The 22965-nt window shown below is 43.5% G+C and overlaps 2 protein-coding genes across 3 annotated transcripts; one reads left to right on the forward strand and one right to left on the reverse strand.

Moving 5' to 3' along the window:
- Positions 1 to 1550: 1550 nt before the first annotated feature.
- LOC116374409 (spermatogenesis-associated protein 20-like) lies at positions 1551 to 5170 on the reverse strand. Its single transcript, XM_031826917.1, has 7 exons — positions 4857 to 5170; positions 3931 to 4074; positions 2787 to 3006; positions 2514 to 2657; positions 2147 to 2348; positions 1878 to 2008; positions 1551 to 1712 (listed from the first exon to the last, which is right to left on the reverse strand). The coding sequence occupies exons 1-7, from the start codon at positions 5057 to 5059 to the stop codon at positions 1566 to 1568; spliced, it is 1191 nt and encodes a 396-aa protein (XP_031682777.1). The 5' UTR covers positions 5060 to 5170; the 3' UTR covers positions 1551 to 1565.
- Positions 5171 to 12494: 7324 nt separating this feature from the next.
- Positions 12495 to 17816, forward strand: LOC109892958 (interferon regulatory factor 1). 2 transcript variants are annotated; one of them, XM_020485885.2, is made up of 8 exons: positions 12495 to 13220; positions 14592 to 14683; positions 14928 to 15027; positions 15199 to 15410; positions 15971 to 16205; positions 16326 to 16360; positions 16518 to 16647; positions 17127 to 17816. In XM_020485885.2, exons 2-8 carry the CDS (start codon positions 14597 to 14599, stop codon positions 17264 to 17266), a joined length of 939 nt encoding a protein of 312 aa, XP_020341474.1. In that variant the 5' UTR covers positions 12495 to 13220; positions 14592 to 14596; the 3' UTR covers positions 17267 to 17816. The 2 variants fall into 2 exon arrangements, with proteins under 2 accessions (XP_020341474.1, XP_031682778.1); XM_031826918.1 differs by having other exon boundaries at positions 13068 to 13220; positions 14592 to 15027.
- The last annotated feature ends 5149 nt before the right edge of the window (positions 17817 to 22965 follow it).

A 22965-nucleotide genomic window follows, 5' to 3' on the forward strand; every position in this document is an offset into this window, starting at 1 on the left:
TACCACCCTGCATACCACTGCTGGCTTGCTTCTGAAGCTAAGCAGGGTTGGTCCCGGTCAGTCCTGGATGGGAGACCAGATGCTGCTGGAAGTGGTGTTGGAGGGCCAGTAGGAGGCACTCTTTCCTCTGGTCTAAAAAATATCCCAATGCCCCAGGGCAGTGATTGGGGACGTTAAACGGGTGTCCTGACTCTCTGAGGTCATTAAAAGATCCCATGGCACTTTTCGTAAGAGTTAACCCTGATGTCCTGGCAAAATTCCCAATCTGGCCCTCAAACCATCGTGGTCACCTATTAATCCACAGTTTACAATTGGCTCATTCAGCCCCTGTAACTATTCCCCAGGTCGTTGCTGTAAATGAGAATGTGTTCTCAGTCAATTTACCTGGCAAAATACATTTTTTTTTTAAATGTTGTTACCATTACATCATGAGGCATACACCCCCGCCCTTCTTCCCAGAGAGATGTTAATTTCTGTCGGCGCGACTCAAAGAATCCCAGTGGCTGTACCGACTCCGACAACATATCCCGAGAGAGCCATGTTTCCTTGAAACAGAGTATGTCTCTGGAAAGCAACCCTTGCCCTAATTTAGTCTACCTTGTTATGTGGAGATTGGAGAGCAATATAATCGGAAGAGGGTGGTGTGCAGGCCTCCGAAGTCTGACAAGGAGCCTGCTCCATCTACCACTTCTGCGGCTACGTTTTTTTTAGGTCGGCCTCTGGAATGATATCCAATGCCCTGGGGTGGTGGTGCGAACAAAGGATGCGCTTTGTGAAAGTCGTATTCCTGGTCATCATGTTGGTAAGTTGATGTCGCTCTGATATCCAATAGTTCTTCCCGGCTGTATGTAATAACACTTAAGAAATAATACAAACAAAAACTAAATACTGCATAGTTTCCTAAGGACTAGAAACGAGGTCACCCTCTCTGTCGGCGCTATCTTGCTTTTATTAGCTTCATTACATAAGTTGCATGTTCAATAACTGGCTAGAGCATTTTGACTGTAAGACGATAGGCTTGCTATTGTGGTATGTTTTCATTAAGCTCTTATTGAAAAGTGTCAATTTCTTGTATGCATCCATAGTATTTTCTGTTGGTCGCATCATTTTACTGTTTGACATTGTTTTACCGTTTGTTGACCGGTTAATGAGCGTAAGTTAGTCGGCAGCAAAATGTACCGAAATATGTATCCTTATAATTGCTATGCATACAGACTCACAATCACACAATATGCTACAGCTCACTTCACAGCTTCCCCGGGAGGCTACTGCTCACTTCACAGCTTCCCCGGGAGGCTACAGCTCACTTCACAGCTTCCCCAGGAGGCTACAGCTCACTTCACAGCTTCCCCAGGAAACTAAGTTATTGTAGTCTCCCGCGGACAAAGAAGTTCGCTTCTGCTGCAGCTTTCCCTGTAAAATATTGCACGCTTTGCGGCAGTGGTTCGCATTGCTATACATACCCCTCACATGATGTGACATCCCCTAACAGAGTGTATTAATCTAGGCAAATTCTGCTGACTAAGACTTTTTTGGCAGGAAAACGATTATGGTAGAGACAGGGGTTAAATGATGTGGCTGCCACACAAACACACGCATGCACACACCTGGAAGGCGCTGATGTAGGCCACAGCCAGCTGGGCCTGGTCATAAAGCATCTTCTCAAAGTGGGGAACGTGCCAGGATGAGTCTGTAGAGTAACGATGGAACCCCTGCAAGAGAGGAAGATGGGGAGAGAATAAAGAAACTAATGAGAAATACAACATAAACGTTCTCCTCTTGCTCATGCCAGCTGTGTTGTGGTGTGCTGTGTGTAGTGGAGTAGCATGTCCTAGGAACGATGGCAATGTGGCGTTAGTGTGAATGAGAGTATGTACCTGTGACACATGGTCGTGGATGCCCCCCAGGGCCATCATGCGGAGTGTGTGTAGGGTCATCTGGAGCGCCTCGGACCCCTCAGTGGACGAACGGTTCACAGACCAAAATGACATAAGGAACATCAGATTCACTACAGAAAGAGAGAGGCAGAAAGAAAGTGAGAAAGAGACCGTGAGATAGAAAGAGGAGAGAGAGCAACGGTCAGACAGACAGACAAAGACGCAAAGACAAAAAGAAAGAACTGGAGAACTCCTGTGTGCGTATGTACCTGGTGAGGGGAACTTGGGTGCATCCCTGAATCCTCCATATTCCTCCTCATAGGAGTGTGCGAGCTGTACGAAGCAGCGATTGGCTACATCATGGGCTGGGGGTGGGGTTTCCCCTGGGTTAGCTGCGATAGAGGTTCCCTTCTTCAGAGCTTCTATAACTCTCTCACCACTTGACTCCAACGCTTCACGGTTATCCTGCCACTGAGGGAGCGGAACACACACGGTTGCTACAGCACTAATATCTTTGCCACTCACACACCCAACAAGCCACTTGGCATATCCATGTAGGCTACTGTATACACACATTTGAACTTTGTAAAGTGCTGTATTTGTAGAGTTCAAATACAGCTTGGACATTGTTATGACCTGCTCCATAATTCTGGTCAAGACAGTTTTGAGTCCAGGTCTCCGGCCACTGTCCTTTGGGGGGAAGTAGGTGCCCCCAATGAAAGGTCGTAGGTCAGGGGTCAGCCACACACTCATCGGCCAACCACCACCTCCGCTGGTTGCCTAGAGACCAGGGACAGCAACACAGATTAACAAACACAGCAGATATGGGGACTTGATTACTACATGTTTACACACACAGGCACACAAACATACACACAGGCACACAAACATTCACGCAGCCACACACACCTGCACGAAGGTCATGTAGACTTTGTCCACATCAGGTCTCTCTTCACGGTCAACTTTAATACAGACAAAGTTGTCACTGAGGGTCTTTCCAATCTCCTCGTCCTCGAAGGACTCCCTCTCCATCACATGGCACCAGTGACACGTAGAGTAGCCCACTGACAGGAAGATAGGCTTGTCTTCACTCCTGGCTTTGTCAAAAGCCTCTTGTCCCCATGGATACCTGGGAGGTGGGATAGATTCATGTATTTAACTGGCACTATCTTATATTAGTTTACATATACTGAACAAAAATATAAAAACGCAACATGCAACAATTTCAAAGACTTTGGTGAATTACAGTTCATCAGGAAATCTGTCAACTGAAATAAAAGCATCAGACCCTAATCTATGGATTTCACATGACTGGGCAGGGGTGCAGCCATTGCAGCCATCACCCACTGGGGAGCCAGGTCCAGCCAATCAGAATGTGTTTTCCCCCCACAAAATGGCTTTATTACAGACACAAATACTCCTCAGCACCACCCCCAACCCCCCCTCAGTGGATCCCACAGGTGAAGAAGCCAGATGTGGAGGTCCTGGGCTGGAGTGGTTACACATGGTCTGCGGTTGTGAGGTCAGTTGGACATACTGCCAAACTGCCAAAAAATGACATTGGAGACAGTTGATGCTAGAGAAATGAACATTAAATTCTCTGGCAATAGCTCTGGTGGACATTCCTGCAGTCAGCCTGCCAATTGTTACGCTCCCTCAAAACTTGAGACATCTGTGACATTGTGTGTGTGACAAAAGTGCACATTTTAAAGTGGCCTTTTATTGTCCCCAGCACAAGGGGCACCTGTGTAATGATCATGCTGTTTAATCAGCTTATTGATATTCCACACCTGTCAAGTGGATGAATTATCTTAGAAAAGGGAAACTGCTCACTAACAGGGATATAAAAAAGTGTGTACACATTTTGGAAGAAATAAGCTTTTTGTGCGTATAGGAGAATTTAATAATTGGGACCAACGCTTTACATGTTGTATTTATATTTCTGATCAGTGTACTTCATTAGTTTAGTTAGTCCTACTGGTGAAAGAGAATAATAAGTGGACTAACCCGCCAGTCCACGGATTTTGTGTGTGTGTGTGTGTGTCTAACCCACCAGTCCACCGGGTTGTGTGCGTGTTGCAGCAGGTAAGGGGACCTCTCCTGTCCCAGGCGGTTGGGGGGTCTCTGGGGAGTGGACGGGGGGCTACCCTGCCCCTCGCTCCCAGACGCCATACTCAGACTTGCTCTGCTTGTCATACTGGTGGTTCAAGTGAAACACAGAGGTAGCACTTTGATCATCATTGGCAAACTGTTTGCAAACTGTTTGTAAACTACAACAAAATGACTGACTGAAAATAACATTCTGTGGAGTGTGCCATCAATGCCATCAAACCTGTCCATGTTAGCTAAGTCACATGTTATGTTTATAGAAAGGTTATTGCTGGGTGAACTGCGTGCATACTTGGCATGTACGGTATGAGTGCTGCATGATATCAATGTTGGCTAGACAGTAGCAGCTTACTATAATCGTTAGCTACTGTAGCTAGTTAGCTAGCTACAGTAGCTACTTCCTCCATGCACGAGCCCTATCAAGTGACAGCTGTCAAAACCACAGTGCTGGCTGTCAAGCATGCTAAAAACACTAGCCTTTGAGCTAGCATGGTTTTTAGTTCTCCAAACTGCAGAACACACCGTAAAGCATCACCGTGTTATGTCCAGTGTTCACTGGCAATCGTGTCAACACTGCAAAGAGTATCATCAGGTGTATTTACAATTGGGTAAATAGCTAGCTGGCTAGACCATGGACGAATGTCATCTAGCCTGCTAGCTAGCTAACAACAGCTCGTACAAGACCACTTGGCGACCCGCTAACTCCCCAGGCGAGACAATGATGTAATCCACAGCTAATCAATCGTTGCATTATTGTAGCTAGCTGACGTTAGCTAGTTAGCGATTAATCATTTAATTTGACAAGTCAGTCGCAAGATGTCACGTCCTAGGCGATTGTCATGTTATGTGTCTTTTCATTAGCTACTTTACCTGAAGCAGTATTGGGACGTCCTGGGACTCAGCAGCGAGGGGGACTTGTCGCTGGCAGGGGGTGGTGTGAGCCCGCTGATGTCCCGACTCTGTTCTGGGCTGTGCGACTTGTTGTCACCTCCCAGGAGAACGATACTTAGCAGGCGAGCTGGGTCAACGCGGCTATTTTTTGACGACGACCGTGCCCATGCGAGTCTTAACATCTTAATCCAGTGTGCCTTGTCAAAGGGCTGGCTGGCTCAGTGGAGGTTTGCCTACTTTGCTTAACACGGCAAGTGCAACTCTCCGACCAACCAACTATGACAGTTTGTCACTGACTTGGGAAGAGTTGCCAACTATTGTTTTGTTTGTGAGAATCGCTATTGGCTCCTTGTTTTGACGCTAGAAGTCGCTAGACTATGCTTGGCCGTTGCCGCGTCGACGTCACAGCACCTATTTGCCTTGGTGCAGAACAGATGCGGTCTTTCGCACCCTCTCCTGCCGCACATCTCCTCCACTTGTGCGTCCTTGCCTGTGTGTGTGTGTGACTTCTGTTGCACAGACAGCTTCTCCCGCTCTCGTTTGCGTCAGAATTCGGTGGGAAAAGTCTCCAAATGCTTAATTCTATAGCTTCGTTCTATAGCTAGAGGACTCCTGATATCTCCAGGAGTGCTGAGTATACTTGTTGTCTTTATTTGTCGTTGTCTAATACCATAGGAGGAGCTGTAGGAGGACGGGGAAATTGTAATGGCTGAAATGTAAAAGGGGCATATCGAACATATGGAAACCACATGTTTGACTCAGTTACATTAATTCCATTTCAGCCATTACAATGAGCCTGTCCAGGCACCAGCCTCCGCTGTCTATTACTGAATATTTTTTTCTAGCTAGGGCCATGTACTTTAGGTGCTGCCTGTCTTCCCAGTTGCCTACTTGGCGTGTGAACTGCTGACTGCTCATAACATGCAGTTGATTGTTGACACATCAACCAGGATTAAGGGCAGGGCAATTTGTGACCTTGTTTTGGTAGTCAGTGGCTGTATTGGAGGGGGAGTTGTTTCACCTCTTCTGAGTGTACATAACCAGTTTCTCAGGCTCCATCTCTGTGTGCTTCGTTCTATAGATAGAGGACTATAATTTGTATTTATTTGTTGTTGTCTAGCACTGTCTTTTTACAAGCTAGGGCCGTCATCGTCAAGTGCTGCGTCTCTTCGCAGTAGCCAACTTGGTGTGTGAACTTCTGACTGCTCATAACGTGCAGAATGATCAACAAGGATTTGTGAATGTACACTGAACAAAAATAAACGCAACATGTAAAGTGTTGGTTTTATGAGCTGAAATAAAAGATCCCATAAATGTTAAATTTAAAAGCTTAGTTTACACCAATTCTGTGCAGAAATTTGTTTACATTCCTGTTAGAAAACATTTATCCTTTGCCAAGATAATCCATCCATGTGACAGGTGTGGCATATCAAGAAGCTGATTAAACTCCATGATCATTACACAGGTGCACCTTGTGCTGGGGGACAATAAAAACCCACTCTTAAAAAGTGCACTTTTGTCACACACACATAGTGCCACAGATGTCTCGAGTTTAGGGAGCGTGCAATTGGCATGCTGACTGCAGGAATGTACACCAGAGCTGTTGCCAGATAATGTAATGTTAATTTCTCTACCATAAGCCGCCTCCAACATTGTTTTGGAGAATTTGGAAGTACGTCCTGCCGGTCTCACAGACCACGTGTAACCATGCCAGCCTAGGACCTCCACATCCTGTTTATTCACCTGAGGGATCATTTGAGAGCAGCTACATGGACAGCTGATGAAACTGAATTTGCACAACTGAAGAATTTCTGCACAAACTGACAGAAACCATCCCAGGGAGATTCATCTGTAGGATCAGTGTCCTCACGAGGGTCTTGACCTGACTGCAGTTCGGTAACCAACTTCAGTGGGCAAATGCTCACCTTTGATGACCACTGGCATCAAATAAGGATGCTCCTCACGAATCCCAGTTTCAACTGTACCGGGCAGATGGAAGACAGCCTGTATGGCGTTGTGTCGGCGAGCAGTTTGCTGATGTCAACATTGTAAACAGAGTGCCCCATGGTGGCGGTGGGGTTATGGTATGGGCAGGCAGACATACGCTAGAGACAACAAACACAATTGCATTTTATCAATGGCAATTGAATGCACAGAGATACAACTAAGACTAAGTTGTTCTGCGTAGTTGTTCGAGGAATGCTCCACACCACTCTCACTTGAGTATCTTAGTTATTCTCTGCTCTTTTGTAGCTTTGGCAACTGTGTTTTCTATACCTGTTCGCTCCTCTCCCTGTTAGCTTTATAGACGCTCCCGACCCTGAGCTGCAGCCCTTCTAATTTAGTGTACCTGTGCGCATAACCCATGTGGAATTCTGGGTCTCTTGCAATGTTTGGAACTGCCGATCTGTGGTCAAGAACGCAGATTTCAGCCTATGCTGCCCTTCAGTCTCTTTAATTTTTTGGCCCTGATCACTCCAGAGAACACTGCTACTCAAGCTGATCTCTCTTCATCTGACTATGTTTTCTCTCATAGTCCAAGAGGAAATGGTTGTCACGGGGATGTCACAGGGCCACTAATTTCTCCTAACTGGAGATGTTATATTTTCTACCCCTCACCTGTCCATCACTTTCACTTGTCCACTCAAGCTTAACATTGTTGTCATCTATTGCTCACCAGGTGCTCTTGGAGAGTTCCTCAATGAGCTTGACACCTTATTAAGCTAATTTCCTGACGATGGCTCACCGCTCTTCGTATTTGGCGACTTCAACCTCCTGTCTTCTGCCTTCGATTCATTTCTTTCCAACTCTCTCTTTCCCCTCTTTGCCTCTTTTGACCTCACCCCTTCCTAATCCCCTCCAACTCAGAAGACAGGCAATACACCTACTAACAGACTCACTCCAACCCCCCCCCCTCCAGATCTCTGATCACTGTAGTTTCCATTTGTCTCCCTATCCTTCAACCCTAGCCACTCAGCCCCTACCCAGATGGTAAGCTTCTACCTCTAACAATAGGAAACTCTCTTTTCCAACTTCTCCTCCCTCCTTAATCATCCACCCCCTCCCTTCTCCCTCTCTGTGGACGACTTTGTCATCAACATTGAAAACAAGATTGATGACATTCACTCAGCCTATTGAGTCCACTGGTCCCACTCACACAGAATTACCCTACGCCTTGACCTCTTTCTCTCTCTCTCTCTCCCTCTCTCTCCAGATGAAATCCTGTGACTAGTGATGTATGGCCGCCCAACAACCTGCTCGCTCGACCCCATCCCCTCCTCCTTTCTCCAGACCATCTCTGGAGACCTCCCATTCATCAACTCATCCCTGACCACTGGCTACACATCCCCTCTGACTTCAAAATGGCCTGTCACCTCCCTCAAGCTACACTCGACTCATCTGACGTCAAAAACTATAGACCTGTATGCCTTTCCTTTCTTTCCAAGACACTTGAGCATGCTGTCTCTGATCAACTTTCTCGTTATCGCTGTCAGAACGATCTTCTTGACTCTAACCAATCAGGCTTCAAGATGGGTCACTCAACCAAGACTGCTCTTCTCGCTGTCACGGAGGCTCTCCGCGCTGCCAAAGCTGACGCTCTCTCCTCTGGTCTTATCCTCCTAGATCTATCCACTGCCTTTGACACCGTGAACCATCAGATCCTCCTCTCCACCCTCAGGGATGAGAGTGTCAGGCTCTGCACACTCTTGGATTGCATCTTACCTGGCAGGCTGCTCCAACTAGGTGATGTGGAGAGGATCTGTGTCTGCACTACATACTCTCACTACTGGTGTCCCCCAGGGCTTGGTCCTAGGCCCTCATATTCTCTCTATACAGCAAGTCACTCGTCTCCATTATATCCTCACATGGTCTCTCCTACCATTGCTATGCGGATGACACTCAACTACTTTTCTCCTTTTTCCCCTTCTGACACCCAGGTGGCGACACGCATCTCTGCCCACCACCTCAAGCACAACTTCGACAAGACAGAGCTGCTCTTCCTCCCGGGGAAGGCTTGACCGCTCAGAGACCTCTTCATCACTGTTGACAACGCCACAGTGTCGCTCTCCCAGAGTGCAAGACCCTAGCTCACACAGAAAGCGGTGCAGGTCCTAATCCAGGCACTTGTCATCTCCCGTCTGGACTAGTGCCAATCTCTGATGGCTGGCCTCCCTGTTTGTGCCATCAAACCCCTGCAACTTATCCAGAACGCTGCAGCCTGCCTGGTTTTCAACCTTCCCAAGTTCTTTCATGACACCCCGCTCCTCCACATACTTCACTGGCTTCCAGTTGAAGCTCGCATCCACTACAAGACCATGCTGCTCATCCATGGAGCAGCAAGAGGAACTGCCCCTCCCTACCTTCAGCCTATGCTCAAACCCTACACCCCTGCCTGAGCAACCCTACGGGAGGGCAGCTCCTGCTCAGCCCAGTCCAAGCACTTCTCTGTCCTGGTACCCCAATGGTGGAACCACAGCTTCCCTCTGAAGCTAGGACGGTAGAGTCCCTGCCCATCTTCCAAAAACACCTGAAACCCTACCTCTTCAAAGAGTATTTTAAATAGCCCCACACAAAAAATATATACAGCACTTCTAGCTCTGACTTTGTTGATAGCTACTTTATTGAGGAAAAGTGTACTTACTATGCCTGTGATATGTGGTTGTCCCACCAAGCTATCTTAAGATGAATAACTAACTGTATGTCGCTCTGGATAAGAGCGTCTGCTAAATGGCTAAATGTAAATGTAGAAACTCTCGGTGGCAAAACACCCCAAAGGCAGCCTGAAAGTAGCTGAATTTGTTGCTAGACTCTTTTTTTTTTAAAGAGTAAAAGTCGCTGGAGGGTTCAGAGAAACTGGCTAAATATAGAGATAAAGTCGCTAAATTGGCAACACTGACTTTAGGGCCTTTGAGTAGTTACATGATTGGCCACATGGTGACACTATAGGAAAGGGAATGGGTGCACATTATTTTTGGTTTGATCATGCAGTACATGCTTTATTCATAATCAAAGTATGTATGAACCAAACAGAATACCATCAAACTACTCATAATGCTACGCCTTAGTTTGTCATTTTTGGTGAACTAATAATCAATGATACACATATAAAGCCCTATGCCTTACTTCCAATCCCAAACTTGCTTTAGAATAGATATTGCACTTGAGAGACACAATGTTTGCTCCTATGGATTTACGGGATATCCATCGCTGATAAGTCTTCGATTTATCTAGCCAAGGCTCACCATGTTCTGGAATCTGTTGAAGATGGTACTGTCTGATACCACCCACGATTCGCAGGTTGGAGTGACCAGATGGAGACCAGTGCGTCAGCCATAGTAGGGGGACTGCATGGGTGGCAGAGAGAGAGAACTAGTCAAAACAATATTATGGTCACTTCAGGGCTATTTCAACTCTACTGGGAGACAGGCTGCCCCGTGGATGTGGAAGACCATTACTGGCTTGATAATGTTACAAATCAAATCAAATTGTATTTGTTCACATACACGTGGTTAGCAGATGTGGGACTTTGCCAAGGTCCCTGGTCAACCACATGAGAGCAGAGCAGACTGAACACTTTACAGACCTCCCTCAAGTCGCTGGATGCAGTGGCTAGAGCGGGAACTGGGAGAGCAGTGTTGGCAGATTTCAGTCCACCCTGATGAAGCACCTGCCAAATGAATGGAGCTGCTGCAGGGGATCAGAGTGGCTGCCAATGCTTCATTCTGGGTGTGCCCAGGAGGCCTTGGTGTAGCTCTTGTTGCATGGTTGGGTCTGCCATAGTGTGCAGGAGTGTCCCAGGCCTGTCCTGGTGATGGGAGTAGGGAGGCTAACCAAAACTAACCAGCAACATCGTTTAAGGTGGGGACTGCCTCTTTGCACAGGTATACATTGTTTTAAAGACAGTTCAGGCTGAAGATGGGATGGTGGGCCAGGTGTAGATTTGGGCATATCACACCGTCTGAGACAGGCTGGCATTGACCTTCTGGATGGTGTCAGGGTGGACATCTCTGGAGCAGGGTAGATATTACTTATTTTTTTGTTGTCCTCCACTGAAGACAGCCAGACAGGCAGGACAGACAGGGACAATACAGTATATGTACTCACTCTAGTAGTATGACCTCTGTAGGAAGAGCTTAAGATGCCCATTTGAGGGAATTTCTCCTTGCAAACAGACTATTTATTATTCTCAGTTCCTTCATCTCCAAAGCATGGCATGGAGGCTACTTTTTCCTCATCAGTTTAACATTCAGACATTTATTATATTATACATCTGATCTGTTCAGACATGTCATGTGAGTTTTTGGTTTATAAAGACCCAAGGGCGTCAGTGTAGATTTCTGATACATATTCTGTGACTGATTTAAAAGTCAGTCACTTAAAAAAAAAAACATTTTGAAGCATTTAAGTAATCAAAATAAGCACACAAAGAACAAAAAAGCTTCATAATTCATAAAGGTCATGTTAACTGATTGATGTTATTTCATAGAACAAAAAATATAAAATATAAGTCTGTGTTGACCTCGGACCATACATGCGGTGTTTATTACCAAACCCTACTCTTTCCCCATTAATTTCCCCCATTGGAATGGCTGAAGGAACCAGAGGTGTTCATTTCCGGTTTTTCGGACTACAAGCTGGCGAGCTCTATAGACATACTGGACGCTTCGCAAGGCCTTTAAATGAATCAACCAAAAATTGTATTAATGCATTATATGCCCATGCCCTCAAAAGAGTTGCAATTAAAGACGTGAAGAAGTTGGCTGTCTATATTTCCTCTTCAGACAGATTTGTGGTGAGTTGCAATTTGAGAAGTAGTGAAATGAAAGCACTATGCAAATGCAAGGGATGTCTTACAAAGCATCCAGGTTGGGATTTAGCAACCATGTAAAACATATTGAAGTACTAGGCTACCCATTGCATGTGAGAAGCCTCCTGGATAAGATATACCAAATAGTTAATTATACACACATTGAGTTGGTGGTAATCCAAATTATTTGTATAAAGGGCAAATATATTGACCACCATTAAAAGAGAGATATCCTTTTTTTCTATTGGGAAAACCCTGGGCTTTTTGAACGAACGGAGCAAAAACTCCGCAGCAGGAAAATACCCTGCTTTTCCTCATTGGACTGGGACACACCCACACACTGTATTACACAACTCCCCCGCGCTCTCCGAGCTCAAACACAACAGTCATTTTATGGAAAAGACGGGTGACGTGTTCCTGCTTGACGAAGGGTTTCCTGGCGGATTAACCTCTGCACTGTAAATCAGAACACTGTTAAATACGCGTTTCTGTATTTATGCAATATGAGACAATTGAGATTAAAGCAGATCACTCCAAGTCCTTATAATAAAGTGCATGGCAGTTTCATGCTGTTAACATTCGAACATTGGCGATTCTTGAATAGTAATACATAACACGATTGCTTAACTTTGTAGCAGTTGGCAATTGGTATAAGTGCTTTCTTTTGTAAACAAGCAGCTCGTGTCAGCAGTGACTTAACATGAAGTCTGACTGGAGTCTGTGGCACCCTGTGCCAACTGAACAAGTCAACACTTCCCCTGTCGGTGATTTTAATACCTACACCATTTCCCGGAAAAGCGCGACTTCTCAGTTCGATTGCGATTTATTTAAAAGGGCTTGCCTATGCCTGGGCTTTTGATGCTTGGCGGGACATAATTGCACCAATAATAGAATAGAAATACAACCCACTGGTTGTATTTGGCATAGTTATGCAATTAAATCATGGAATCGTTTTCTCTAATATAATTAAATTAAATTATTGGAATACGTGTGGGAGGATTACTTAACTGATAAGATAGCCTGTTTACTATGCATCATTTCTATATATTCTATAAACACAAGTTAAATTAATAAACTATCAATAGTCATGCAGAATTTCACTGAAAACAATAAGAAATAAAAAAGCCTAGATATTGTAAATGATACTTCGTTATACTGCTACGATCAACATGCATAGCTACTTTATTGGGTCTGTTCACGCCTTATAGCGCCTTATCATAGCTTCGCTCACAACGGCATGATTTCTCGGAAATCAGGTTGCCTGTAGTTTGAGCGCGCCGTCCTTGTTGTGACATTCGGCGCAGATGCAGACTGCTGCCAAAACCGTATGCATGCTACTAAGTGGGGAAGTCCCAGCATCTCTGTATAAAAACCACTGTTCCTTCAGCAGAGTGTACACACTGTCAATGAAGACCAGACGGGATATTACAAGGAATAACATAGGAACAACTTCTCGCTCCATCTTTACAAAAGAGAATACCTGCTTTTAGGCTACATTTCTAATCAATCGGATTAAGCGACATCATATTGCAGCTGTAAGTGATTTTATTGTATTTTTGCATGCACTACTAGGCCACATATAAACTGTGCTCATAGCTCTCTTTGTACATATTTATAGACAATATAGTTTGTATTTATAGTAGGCCTGTAGGCATTTAAAAAAAAATAGGGACTCGCATTTGTTTTTACGTGTGTGCAGCAGGGTGCATCTTGTCATTGGGCATAGTCCACATATTTGGACAGATAATATTACACTGACACGAACGCGCCTTGAAGCAAAGGGTTGTGGCGGTACGGTCAACCTGTTGGTGAATTAACCTAAGCCGAAGTAATGCAAGTAGCTAATACAAAATTGCAGTAGTATATTATGACTTTTCAAGAGTTTTAGTTAAAATATAAATAATTGCACGTTTTAGTAGGTCTAGGTGTAACACTGTTTGTAACGTATCTAGGCACTGTAATGCATTGGTTTAAATCCGTTCGCTTGCTCAGTGCACGATCAGAGTGTGCATGTTATTTGTTGAATATGTCCATCGTGTTCTTTTTAAGCACTTCTAAAGAACCTGCTCCATTTAACTTGGGATGCACTAGATATAACCAAACTCTTTATCTGCTTGAATAAGACAACGAAAAAGACTTTTAAAGACGTTCAATGTAGTCCTATTAAATGCACATGACAGAAATACTAGTACTGCTTTCTTTCACTGATTTGGATAGTCCAGTAATTTGACAGTCGTTGACAATGGTCATGGCTACATCACACTTCCTGGTCATGACGAGACTAGGCATCCGATAGTGGGCGCTAGAGCTGCATATAGTCTAGAATTGATGTGCATTCCCGATACTACACTCGTGCTTCTCCTGGACCGGCTCGTACTTAAAGCATCCTCCATTCAGACTGTAAAGGCACAATTCCCCTCCTTAACTATCTTTAATGGCGAACCCCCGAAAAATATGTGTACTGTCTTAATAAAACACAATTTGCCACCACCATTTTCGTATTTTCGGGCAATTTAGGATGTTGTACACCGTTCGCTGAACGCGTTGTTCAACATCCTAAATTGTTCGAAAGCACGAAATGTTAATGGAAAATTGTGTTTTATTAAGACAGTACACATTTTCTGGCAGCTCGCCATTAATGATAGCTACGGAAATAAATGATGCCTTTGCAGCCTGAATGGAGGATGCTTTATGTATGAGCTGGTCCAAGGGGGATAGGAGTGTTTACTGGGAATGCACATTAATCTCAGACTATAGTCTGCCAAGGCTAGGTCATGAGCTTCACTGGACTAAACTTCTGCACTAACTGAGAAGGGCAGTGGGAGGGCCTGAGTAACATGCTTGTACATCTACCTCACATTCCATGTGGCTAAAACTCAGCTAATCTATTCTCCTTGCTCTCCCAGGAACCATGCCTGTGTCTAGGATGAGAATGAGACCTTGGTTGGAGGAAAAGATTGAGTCCAACACCATCAGTGGATTGGTGTGGGTGGACAAGGTAAGACTCATCAGACTCATCTAATGCATGTTTATGTACAAAGGAAACAAATACTCCCTGAAACATTGCAGTGGCGGACACTCATTGTAAGAAGAGAACTTAGTCCAGACATTGACAGCTCCAAGCATATTAAGCACTATTACCCATGAGAAGGACTACTCAAAACCAAGCATGTAGAGGAGAAGCTGAGGTGAGAGATAGGAGGCGCTCATTTGAAACCCATTGCTTTGTGGTTTTTGTCCAGGACAATAAGATTTTCTCCATCCCATGGAAGCATGCTGCACGTCATGGATGGGACTTGAACAAGGACGCATGTCTGTTCAAGCAATGGGCCATGCACACAGGTGAGCAAATAACACATACCTAGACTACCTACTATAGCCCCTCTCATAATAAAATGTCATTTCACCTAGATGCATCATATGCTCTGCGCAATATGCACTTCAGCACCATAAGGTTTTTCAATATACTTACTGCATCGTAATAACAATGATGTCACTTGTCTGTGGATGCAGGGAAATTCATACAAGGCGAGACTAAACCGGACCCTAAGACATGGAAGGCTAATTTCCGCTGTGCAATGAACTCCCTTCCTGACATAGAGGAAGTGAAAGACAAAAGCATCAACAGAGGGAGTGGAGCGGTGCGTGTCTACAAGATGAAGAACGTCCACTCCAAGCCAAATAACAAGAGGTCAAAAGCAAACATTGTAAAGAAAAATAACAAGGTAAGGTTATATTCCTTTTTTAACTGCAACCCGCTTTAGAATCCCTTCAACCCGCTTTAGAATCCCTTCAACCCACTTTAGAATCCCTTCAACCCACTTTAGAATCCCTTCAACCCGCTTTAGAATCCCTTCAACCCGCTTTAGAATCCCTTCAACCCACTTTAGAATCCCTTCAACCCGCTTTAGAATCCCTTCAACCCGCTTTAGAATCCCTTCAACCCGCTTTAGAATCCCTTCAACCCGCTTTAGAATCCCTTCAACCCACTTTAGAATCCCTTCAACCCACTTTAGAATCCCTTCAACCCACTTTAGAATCCCTTCAACCCACTTTAGAATCCCTTCAACCCACTTTAGAATCCCTTCAACCCACTTTAGAACCCCTTCAACCCACTTTAGAATCCCTTCAACCCACTTTAGAATCCCTATCATCATTGTAGTAATGTATTCCCTCTGCTATATAAAGACCTGTGCATGTCTATTTCGGCTGGCTGTATCCAAGCCAGTGTCAACAGAGATGAACATTATAATCTTACTTCATGTTTTGCTCTTGTCTCTTCTAGGGGTCACAGATCAAGACAGAGGGAATGGCGTACAGCGAAACCATTTGCCCCGAGGACCTCAATACCAACACACACCCGCAGGAGGAATGTATGACACAGGAAAGCATAGTAGACAGCACAGACAACCTAGATGATTTCACATTTGCTCCAGAGTGTTCCACCAGTGTGGAAATAGGCCCAGACAGCACCAACAACTTCTACACATCTTTCCAAGTGTCACCAGACCACCCCACAGGTAAGATTAACCTTGCTAGATGCTTGGGTTTGAATAAACTATTTGTGTTTGAGTGTGGGCTGCGAATGTAATTGAGGTTTGCACAATGCTCATTCCAATTGCCCTTCTTCAACTTTACAGACTATGAAGACAGTCACCAAGAAACCCTTATTGAGGTAAGTTTGTCTCTACCACTACAAGTTCAGTGTGCTTTTTTAATTATCAGGAATAATCCATGTATGCCAGATATTCTGTATTGAATACTAGAAATTCTACACAGTTAAACCTAACAAAAATTCAACCAGGCTCATCACCTGTGTTCTGCTCATTTAGATGACACAGCATTGGGAGCAAGGCAGTGTAAACGACAAGGGGTTCCTGAGCAATGAAGTAGACACCTCAGAGTCCTTCGACACTGCAGAGTCTTACCACAGTCCAGAGAGCCAATGGAGTGATAACTCAGGTAAATAAATGATGCTAGATGGAATCAGGCTGTTAATTATACTGTAGTATTCAACGGCAGGATTTCGTCCTGGCTCCATGCATTGTCTTTGTAAAACATTTGTTAGTCAAAATGAAAGACTACAAACAAGGAAAAGGAATAGGAAAACTCTGGATTCTGTAGGCCATTGTAAACATATTTGTTAAACAAATCTATCACATGTAAAACACTGAGACGATTGAGGACAGTGCTTCAATCAATAATATTTCCTTCTCATGTGCATAAGGTGTGAAACATGATAATGCATATATGGTAAATAGATGGCAGACATAGAAGTGAATGATTTGACCAGAGCCTATAAGCTTCAGTTTTTACCATTGCATCAAAAATCATCTAACAAGGCCGCTGTCAATATTGCAAAACATAAGACGAAGTCTGTACCATCTTTCAGCTGTGATTTTCTTGCATCACTGACCTCCTTTGTTTTGTTCGTCTGACAGGGGCGGAAATAGAGCTGCGGCTGTATACAGAACTCATCTCAGGACTACCGATCATTGACGACATCCACCCTTACACCGACTACTGGTCACTGAACAACAACACATACAGTTATCCCCAACAGATCACATGCCCACTCTGAGGCCCGCTCTCTCAGACCCTGAACAGAACCAAAAGACTTCATTCCCGACTTTTTCTTGAAGTCATGACCTCAAGCTTACACCATCTTTGGCATTTGACGAATGCTGCTCTGTGACAGTTGGAGGATCTCTAAAACCTTTGGTAGCATTTTTGAAAGGAAGTATGTCTGGTACTCCCTACTGTGTTTCCACTCTTTGTTAAATCGTGCTCATAGCTGTATTGTACTCAGTATGAATAGCTCATTTACAAGATCCACAGTTGATATGATGGCACCTAGCCCGTTGCCAAAACATCACATCAACTCTCCGCTTGGATGAGCAACATCAGGTTTTTCTGTTTCACTGTGACAAAATGTTCCGTTATTTACACACTATATGGTATACAGCAGTATATTCCCGGAAGATAATCATTCATAACAAACTATTTTGAGAAAATGTCTGTTCATTTGGTGAAAGGTGTTAAAGATGTCATTTTGTGTATATTTGTATATATCTTTTATATCATAGTTTTTTTTGTTTGTACAAATTAAATTAAATGCCAACCTATTGTGAGTTGTGTGTATACTGTATAGTTCATATATTGTATCCTATACTTAATATCTAAAAATATTTATATCTGACATGACATACTTTTAGAGATGTTTTGATGAGGGGAGAACAGCCTATATAACCGGATGAGTTAGCTATCTAAGACATGGTGAGCTGACAGTGTCCAATGCATCACTGCGCAACAGGCAACAGCCTGATGCAAGTCTATAGTAACATTGTAAATTACAATGTAATAATTGTAGAATAACACTTTATTGGAAACAGATTGGTTTTGAAGGGAGTCTTATTGCCATTCTTCAAAGTGGCAGGACTTTTAACAGAGCATAAAATGTTTTTTTTTAATGGTGAAGGGGATTTAACACAGCATTGTGTGTAAATCACATGATTATTCCCAGCTGTTGTAAACTACACTACTATATAAATTAGAGAGGAATTACTTTCTCAGACTCAAGCATATAAAACACTGTTGAATATGTCAGGTTTGTTAACGTTTCTCGGAAACGGGTCAAACTACTTTTGCAACTGCTTTCCACAGAAGCTATAAGGGCACAGAAGCTATAAGGGCACAGGGCGAGACCCAGATGCAGACACGGGAGGCAGATGGTTAGAGTCTCTGATATTTATTTTAATCCAAGGGGCAGGCAAGAGAATGGTCGTGGACAGGCAAAAGATCATAACAAGGTCAGAGTCCAGGAGGTACAGAGTGGCAGGCAGGTTCGAGGTCAGGGCAGGCAGTGTGTCAGGCAGGTGGGTTCAGAGTCAAGGCAGGCAAGCAGATAAACAGGTGGGTGGAGACAATCCATGTTTTATAATTGTTCTCATTTCCTATTTCGGGTAGTTTGTCAAATCATCGCAGTGTACTTAATACAAGGTATACATTTTATTGTCCATTGTATTATACAGTCGTGGACAAAGGTTTTGTGAATGACACAAATATTAATATCCACAAAGTTTGCTGCTTCAGTGTCTTTAGATATTTTTGTCAGATGTTACTGTGGAATACTGAAGTATAATTATAAGCATATAATTATAAGCATTTCACAAGTGTTTATTGACAATTACATGAAGTTGATGCAAGGAGTCAATATTTGCAGTGTTGACCCTTCTTTTTCAAGACCGTTGCAATCTGCCTTAGCATGCTGTCAATTAACTTCTGGGCCACATCCTGACTGATGGCTGGCCATTCTTGCATAATCAATGCTTGGAGTTTGTCAGAATTTGTGGGTTTTTGTTTGTCCACCCGCCTCTTGAGGATTGACCACAATTTCTCAATGGGATTAAGGTTTGGGGAGATTCCTGGCCATGGACCCAAAATATCAATGTTTTTTTCTTCCCCGAGCCTCTTAGTTATCACTTTTGCCTTATGGCAAGGTGCTCCATCATGCTGGAAAAGGCATTGTTCATCACCAAACTGTTCCTGGATGGTTGGGAGAAATTGATCTCGGAGGATGTGTTGGTACCATTCTTTATTCATGGCTGTGTTCTTAAGTAAAATTGTGAGTGAGCCCTCTCCCTTGGCTGAGAAGCAACCCCACACATGAATGGTCTCAGGATGCTTTACTGTTGGTATGACACAGGACTGATGGTAGCCCTCCCCTTGTCTTCTCCGGACAAGCTTTTTTCCAGATGCCCCAAACAATCGGAAAGGGGATTCATCAGAGAACATGACTTTACCCCAGTCCTCAGCAGTCAAATCACTGTACCTTTTGCAGAATATCAGTCTGTCCCTGATGTTTTTCCTGGAGAGAAGTGGCTTCTTTGCTGCCCTTCTTGACACCAGGCTATCCTCCAAAAGTCTTCGCCTCACTGTGCGTGCAAATGCACTCACACCTGCCTGCTGCCATTCCTGAGCAAGCTCTGTACTGGTGGTGCCCCGATCCCACAGCTGAATCAACTTTAGGAGACGGTCCTGGCGGTTGCTGGACTTTCTTGGGCGCCCTGAAGCCTTCTTCTCAACAATTGAACCGCTCTCCTTGAAGTTCTTGATGATCCGATAAATGGCTGATTTAGGTGCAATCTTACTGGCAGCAATATCCTTGCCTGTGAAGCCCTTTTTGTGCAAAGCAATGATGACGGCATGTGTTTCCTTGCAGGTAACAATGTTGACAGAGGAAGAACAATGATTCCAAGCACCATCCTCCTTTTGAAGCTTCCAGTCTGTTATTCGAACTCAATCAGCATGACAGAGTGATCTCCAGCCTTGTCCTCGTCAACACTCACACCTGTGTTAACGAGAGAATCAGCTGGTACTTTTGTGGCAGTGCTGAAATGCAGTGGAAATGTTTTTGGGGGGATTCAGTTCATTTGCATGGCAAAACGGGACTTTGCAATTAATTGCAATTCATCTGATCACTCTTCATAACATTCTGGAGTATATGCAAATTGCCATCATACAAACTGACGCAGCAGACTTTGTGAAAATTAATATTTGTGTCATTCTCAAAACCTTTGGCCACGACTGTATTGAACCATCTTGTTCTACATTCTAAAACTGGAGCTGAAAGAACTGTGCTGAATTTGAGCTAGTCTAGAAATACAGAATCATAATAATATTTAGATATAGAGTATAGTTGTTTAAACATTTCCTTTTTTATTCAAATAATAATGCTAATGGAGTTTGAGATATTTTCCTCATAAGTAGTGACCTGTCCAGAATACTTGACAAGGATGGAATTGGTACAGAGAAATCACCACACTTTCTCCAGGCAACTGTTAGCACGGCAACAGGAGCCTTATCCGTACATCAAATCAAATCAACTGTTATTTTTCACATGCTTCCTGGACAACAGGTGTAGACTAACAGTGAAATGCTTACTTACCGGTCCTTTTCCAACAATGTAGAGCTAAAGATAAGGTCCCAAAAAATCTAAATAAATGAAATAGTGACACAAGAATAAAACAAGGAGTAGAAAATAACATGGTTATATACAGGGAGTACCAGTACAGTAATTATATACAGTGCATTCGGAAAGTATTCAGATCCCTTGACTTAATCCACATTTTGTTACGTTATAGCCTTATTCTAAAATGTTAAATTGCTTTTTCCCCTCATCAATCTACACACAATACCCCATAATGTAAAAGAAAAAAATCGTTTTTTAGAATTCTTTGCTAATGTATATAAAATAAAATAAAAATAAAAACTGAAATATTACATTTACATAAGTATTCAGACCCTTTACTCAGTACTTGTTGAAGCACATTTGGCAGCATTTACAGCCTCGAGTCTTCTGGGGTATGAGGCAACAAGCTTGGCACACCTGTATTTGAGGAGTTTCTCCCATTCTTCTCTGCAAATCCTCTCAAGTTCTGTCAGGTTGGATTAGGAGCATTGCCACAGATCTATCTTCAAGTCTCTCTAGAGATGTTCGATCGGGTTCAATTCCAGGTGTCTGGCTGGGCCACAAGGATATTCAAAGACTTTTCCCGAAGCCACTCCTGCGTTGTCTTGGCTGTGTGCTTAGGGTCATTGTCCTGTTGGAAGGTGAACCTTCACCTCAGTCTGGTGTCCTGAGCGCTCTGGAGCAGGTTTTCACAAATCTGTGCCTTGACGCCATCGTGTCGCAGAGCTCTATGGACAAATTCTTCGACCTCATGGATTAGTTTTTGCTCTGACATGCACTGTCAACTGTGGGACCTTATATAGACAGGTGTGTGCCTTTCCAAATAATACCCAACCAATTGAATTTATCACAGTTGGAGTCCAATCAAGTTCTAGAAACATCAATGGATGGATGATCAATGGAAACAGGATGCAGCTGAGCTCAATTTCGAGTCTCATAGCAAAGGGTTTTTCTAAAAACCTGTTTTCACTTTGTCATTATGGGGGATTGTGTGTACAATAATGAGGAACATGTTTAATTGAATCCATTTTAGAATAAGTCTGCAACATAACAAAATGTGGAAAAAGGTCAAGGGATCTGAATACTTTCTGAATGCACTGTATGTTAAAGCAGCTTTACATAGACAGGATCACAGTATTGTTTTCAATAAATAAATTAGCAATTTCAAAAATTGGTTTCTCCATTGAATCCTATGGGAAATATTGATATCAAATTCTATGCATTTTTGTTAAAACGGCTGTCCATACATGCAGTGGAGTTGGTGTTAGAGGTATCAAAACTATACTTTTACAGTTTTTTTTTTACAGTCCATACGGTTTCCCTTCATAACGTCATAATTTGACCTGACTTATACTTATAAATGGGGCCCTGAATTTTTCCTGGTCATTTGAGTTTATTATATGGCTTCAAGCTCCATGTATGTTATGCTGCTTCTCAATAAGTTGGGTCTTAGTTTCTAAATGTTCATGTGGCTTAGCTGATTCATGTTGGAAACATTCTCCCTAACTTGTCATTTTCTCGGGTACTGTACTCTGGGGCGGCAGGTAGCCAAGTGGTTAAAGCATTGGACTAGTCACTGAAAGGTTGCAAGATCGAATCCCTGAGCTGACAAGGTAAACATCTGTTCTGTCCCTGAATAAGGCAGTTAATCCACTGTTCCTAGGCCGTCATTGAAAATAACAATGTGTTCTTAATTGATTTGCCTAGTTAAATAAAGTTTAAAAAAATCACAACTCCACCACTGTCTTTGAGAGGGAGATGCATTCCTATGGTTCAGTTTGCCCTTGAGGACAAGTCTCCCACACATTTTGTTTCAGCTTGTAGACTTTATTCTGCATGGGAAGATATAAAAATAAGGAACCCCTCAGCATTAGTAAATTGGTATGGAAACCAGTGTATGCAGTTTCGATGGGCATCTCCAATATACCCATGGCAAAGCAAGGAGGAAGTATGTATCCCTTTGATGTTACAAGACAACTTTGCATTTTGGATTGTTAGACATTATACAACGGCTGGGTCCAATCCTGAATGCTGATTGGTTAAAACCGCATTCCAGCTGGTGTCTAATCGACAAGTTGCCACTGGCTAAATCTATGACATTATAATGCCTATTTACTCTGTTCTATTTGACTGCGCCATCCACTGTCTCATCAGCCCAGCCAAGCAATTTATAAACTTGATCTCGACTATAAAAAGCATCTGGACATTATCTGACATTTCTTTTAGACTAACATATAGCTGCCAACAGCAGAGATTTGTATAAACCTTGTTGTCTGTCTCTCCGACTCTCGAAGCCTATGTTTGGAGGA

This window comes from Oncorhynchus kisutch, linkage group LG6 (genome assembly GCF_002021735.2).
Source record: "Oncorhynchus kisutch isolate 150728-3 linkage group LG6, Okis_V2, whole genome shotgun sequence".
In the NCBI taxonomy this organism is placed as follows: domain Eukaryota; kingdom Metazoa; phylum Chordata; class Actinopteri; order Salmoniformes; family Salmonidae; genus Oncorhynchus; species Oncorhynchus kisutch.